We start from the raw sequence: 5,058 nt of genomic DNA on the forward strand, positions 1-5,058 counted from the left end.
TGGTGCTTTAGAATTGCTGATCTCACAGTGAACAGCTCAGTTTGCAGCCCACGACACCAGGGGCTCTCTGCCCAGAACTGGGTGTTTGGAAGACCTTCAAAGGGATGGAAGGGCCCAGTGGCTGCAACCAGGGTCTCACCCATAGCAGCAAGGACGGGGATGGTGCAAGACCCGGCAGATGCGGTGCCTTCTGCGGTTGGTCCGTGGGGTCGCCAAGGGTTCCAGCCGACTCCGCGCGGCCTCTCACAACAACAGGGCATTTAGAAGTGGCGTTGCCAGGGGACTAGCCCTCCCACCCCACATGCTGTCAGTCGGACACAACGGGATACATGGTGTTTTTAATATGAACGAGTATAATCCAGATGGATCCGGGAGGCCGTCGTAAGCTCTGGGTTTCCAGGACAATGTGTCTACAGGGGCCACATCCCCTCTCAGAGCACACACATGACACAAGGGACAGTGGCCGGAAGTCAGGGATGGGGGGTGGGGAGCCAGTTTCACATGAAGAGGACACGGAGTGAGGTGAGTTCTACCCCATGGGGCTGGGGGCCGGGCTCAGCACGCGGGTCTACACTAAGTTATTCTAGCAACACAAGGCCAACACAGAGAGGGGTGCGGTGTGTTCCTCTGAGCTGCCAGCAAAGCCTCCCTCCCACCCCTGATGGGTAGTGTTGGGGAGTGAAGAGACCCCTCTTCTTTGGGAAGGTCCCCGTTGTCTTCTCAGCTGCTTCTCACCCGGAGTTAGCGACAACCTCACCCGGGAGGGGTCTCCTTCCCCCGCCTGCGCTACACCATCAGCCAGTGGCGGAGCTGGAAAGAAAAAGGAGTTACTTAGAGTTGAATGGGGGCCCTAGGTCGATGGTCCCCTCCCCTCCCAGTTAGATCTCTTGGATGAGCAGATGGGCATGGGGCCAGACTGCGGCTAGTTCCTAGGGCTGGACCAGATACCTGCTACAAGTTTATGCAAGGTATTAATTGGTCAAGCAAAGTCAGACAGTGGATGCCTCAAATCCATGCAGGGAGCACCTCTGGCTAGAGTTGAGGCATGCGGATAGCTTGGCTACCAGACAGAGAGCTTTGTGGAGTCCACGACGGCCGAGATGGTGAGGCTAATACGCAGTGCCTTATCTTTTGAGCTCCCTTTTGACCCATTTGAAAGTAGTTTCAGTTTTTAGTATTTCCTGTTTTCTTGTTGATTTGAGTTTTTCTACGTTGCATTGAATCGTCATTATCGCTGGTTTGTTGTCGTCGTTGTGGTGTGTTGGCTTCCTGTTTGTGTTCTGGATTACTTTCTGTACAGGAAATCCAGGCTAGGTAGATCTAGAGACAGTAACTGGATTGGTAAGCATCTAGGTTCACGGCCACGCTGGTGGCCTAGTGGTTATAGGTTAGACTGCTAACTATAAGACCAGCAGTTCGAAACCATCGGCTGCGCCGTGGAACGTGCTGGGCCTTTCTACTCCCATAAAGACATACCGTCTCGGAGGCTCTACCTTGTCCTCTCGGGTCACTAGGAGCCAGCATCGACTGGGGGGCAAAGACTTTGGTTTTGGTTCAGGGGCACGGCAGAGGAGAATGGGGGGGGGCGGGATGGGGAGCTAACAACAATGATATGAGAAGAAAATGCTCTGGAATTGATTGTGGTGATGATGGCACAACTCTTAATACGATTAAATGACTGACTTGTATGACATATGACTCTTTAAAAAAGAAAGCTCTGGAATTGATTGTGGTGATGATGGCACAACTCAATACGATTAAATGACTGACTTGTATGATATATGAAGTCTATGCCAATAGACTCTTTAAAAAAGAAAGCTAGGAAAGAAAAGTCAGAGAGCAGAGCTGCCCAGGGACCAGAGGAGGTTTTCGTGGTCGAAAACAGCTCCTGAACTGGCCACCAGTCTTACCCCACGCCCTCCCAGCAATGTCCCCTGTGAGAGTTGGATGGTTTTGTGTCAACCTGACACTCCCGGCTAGGGGTCGAACTAAACCTGTCAATCAAGTGCTAACGTGACACCTCCAGGGGATGTGGCCTTTTGAGCCCGAGGGACTCTGGTTCTGTCACTTTGCCTTCTTCCTCCTGGGACTTCATGGAGACTCTGTGTCTGCCTCCAGGGTGGCCCCCTGTAGGCTGCCTGACCTGACCCTGACAGCGGGGAACTGATGGCTAGACAGGGACAGCTATTTAGCCCCGGCACAGAATGTCATCCTCTGTGATTACGCAGCTGTTTGTTCAGCCCTGCGCTGACACGAGCCGTTCAGCAGCAGCTAAGTCCACTGGAAGAGCTTGCAGAGTTCACTTCTGGGACAAACACATGGGCTGAAGGGGCTAAGCTACTGCAGATGACAGGGCAGGGCTCTTCTGTGTCCCCCATTGGGAGAGCTCTGGGGGGTTCTATTTCTTCAGCCATCAGTGGGGGCTGGGGGACGTCGGGAAGCCCCGAGAAACCAGCAGGTAAGGCCAGCGTAGGAGAGTCCAGGTGTGGTACAGGGCTCTGGTGACATGGGATTCAGTGCCAGCGTGGCAGGGGCTGCCTTAACCAGGGCCAGAGCCGGTGTGTCAGAGTCCTGGTGACCACGGCACTTCAGAGCAGCAGTGAGGGCAGGGGTCAGGCTAGGACCGCAGCCCCCAGCCCTCCTGAGGGTGAGGTGTCCCTCTCCCTTGGTTAATGGCAAAAGTAGAAGGTGGCCGAAGAGGAAGGCATGCTGGTACGTGTGTATGTGTGTGTTTATCAGCATTCCCCTGGATAAAGACATAAGTTATAAATTCACAAACAAAAAGACCACCAGAAGCACAAGATAAAGGCCAACTGTGCCTGCAAGTGACCAGAAGCCTGAGATTTAAGACTCGGCATGAGAGGCGGCAGAATTGTCTGATACAGACGACACAGCAGCTAGGGATGCAATTTATATTTTTACAGTTTGCACACAGTTTCCTCCATAAGTCAAGCGTGACTTGTGAAACTAGACTGTCACTCTTAGTGAAGTAGAAGACAATGAAGGGAGAGGGGAGAGGGGAAACCCCTAAGGAACGTGTGGACTGTCTACACAATGGAATAATACGCAGTGGTCAAAAGGAAAGAACCACAGCTGTCTAAAACGGCTACTTCTGGCCAAGACGGAGCCACATGGATACATTAAACAATCCAGGAGCAAACTATATGTATCGATGGCTTTCTCAACACTGGGCATCACACACAAAGGTCAGTGATTCCCAAGAAACAGGAAACAAGCCTGGTGAGCCTTCCAATGCCTCTGCCCGAGGACGGGGAGGAGGCTGGCGGGGAAGGCGTGGGACACTCGGACTGAGACCATCCGGTGCTTGGACACACCTGTGGTGTTTGGGACAGGTGAGCATATTTGAAGGCAGGGGAAAAAGGCGTCCGCGGTAGAGAGGAAAGAGGTAAGAGAGACTCTGGGATGAGACCAGTCTGCAACCAGGACCTGAGCTGCGGAGGCAGAACCAGGAGACGAAGGACCAACGTGCCGAGGTGATCAGAACGGCCATGCGTGCTGAAACCATGCAGCGTCCCAACCCTTCCTTCCCGCCACGTCAACCAATGATAGCTTATGGATCTGAGTGGGTCCTCGAGGGGAGGGTGCACATGGTTACACACTTGATCCCTAACTGAAAGGTGGGTGGACCCTCCGGGAAGTGGTCCAAACTACAGGCCTGGCCATTGGCTTGCTTTGAAAGTCCTACAGTGTTGTTCTACTCTGTATGTGTGGTTCTACTCTGTAAGTCAAATGGCCTCAATGGTAACTAATACGAACAAGAACAACATCTTTGAGAGGTCAGGTGGTACTCTCAGGTAGGTCGTGGGCCCACATGGTCAGTTGTCCAAACCCACCAGCCCCTCTGAGGGAGAAGAGGAGGCTAACTGCTCCCATAAAGACTTACAACTACCCAAACCCTACGCAGGGTCACTATGAATTGGATTGGATGTGACAGCAGTGGGTAGGTAGGATAAGAGTCAATGTGTGGGGCATTTGATTTCTGTCTGTGACTATCTGGATCAAAAGGCAGTCCCTGAGCACAGCACAGCTGGTCAGCGGAAGTTGGGTATAAGTGGGTGCTCTTTTTTTTTTTTTTAAAAAAGGATTGTTTTATTGGGGGCTCTTACAGCTCTTATAACAATCCATACATCAATTGTATCAAGCACATTTGCACATATGTTGCCATCATTATTTTCAAAACATTTTCTTTGTACTTGAGCCCTTGGTATCAGCTCCTCTTTGTACCCTCCCTCCTTCGTGACTCCTTGATAAATTATAAATTATTTTCATTTCCTTCACCGTCCACTGGCTCCTTTCACCCGTGTTTCTGTTGTTTGTTATGTCGATCCTTGCGAGTGGTTACCCCCTTCCCACCCCCACCCCCCACCTTTCCCCTATCCTCATGGTTTCCCTACTCCCATTGTTGTTCCTGAGGGGTTTATCTGTCCTGGATTCTGTGTGTCAAGAGCTCTTATCTGTACCAGTGTGCATGCTCCAGTCTAGCCCTGATTTGTAAGTTAGAACTGGGATCATGGCAGTGGGGATGGGGTGGAGGAAGAAGTACAGAACGAAAGGAATATTGTGTATTTCATGGTGCTATCCTGCACCCTGGCTCATCCCTTCCTTGTGACCCTTCTGTGAGGGGATGTCCACTTTTCTACAGATGGGCTTTGGGTCTCCACTCTGATCCCCCTCATTCGCATTGATATTATTATTTGTTTTGGGTCTTCTGATGCCTGATACCTGATCCTGTTGACATCTCGTGATCACACAAGCTGGTGTGCTTCTTGCATGTGGGCTTTGTTGCCTCCCTGTTAGATGGCTGCTTGTTTAACCTCAAGCCTTTAAGATATCAGACACTGTATCTTCTAATAGTCAGGCACCATCAGCTTTCTTCACCACATTTGCTTATACACCCATTTTGACTTCAGCAATTGTGTCAGGAAGGTGAGCATCATAGAAGCATGCCAGGTTATTAGAACAAAGTGTTCTTGCATTGAGGGAGGACTTGAGTAGAGGCCCAGTGTCCATCTGCTACTTTGATAAGTAACATATAAA

General features: G+C 51.1%; 1 protein-coding gene across 1 annotated transcript in view; it reads right to left on the bottom strand.

Moving 5' to 3' along the window:
* Positions 1-786: 786 nt before the first annotated feature.
* The window catches only part of SLC6A3 (solute carrier family 6 member 3), a 50,009-nt gene continuing 45,737 nt past the window's right edge, over positions 787-5,058 (bottom strand). Inside the window, 1 exon segment of the mRNA XM_045285284.1 lies at positions 787-810. Within this exon segment, the coding sequence (XP_045141219.1) occupies positions 787-810 (24 nt within the window).

The sequence above is a fragment of the Echinops telfairi genome, unplaced genomic scaffold (genome assembly GCF_000313985.2).
Source record: "Echinops telfairi isolate 266 unplaced genomic scaffold, ASM31398v2 ScPeMD7_7469;HRSCAF=8507_1, whole genome shotgun sequence".
Taxonomy (NCBI): Eukaryota; Metazoa; Chordata; class Mammalia; order Afrosoricida; family Tenrecidae; genus Echinops; species Echinops telfairi.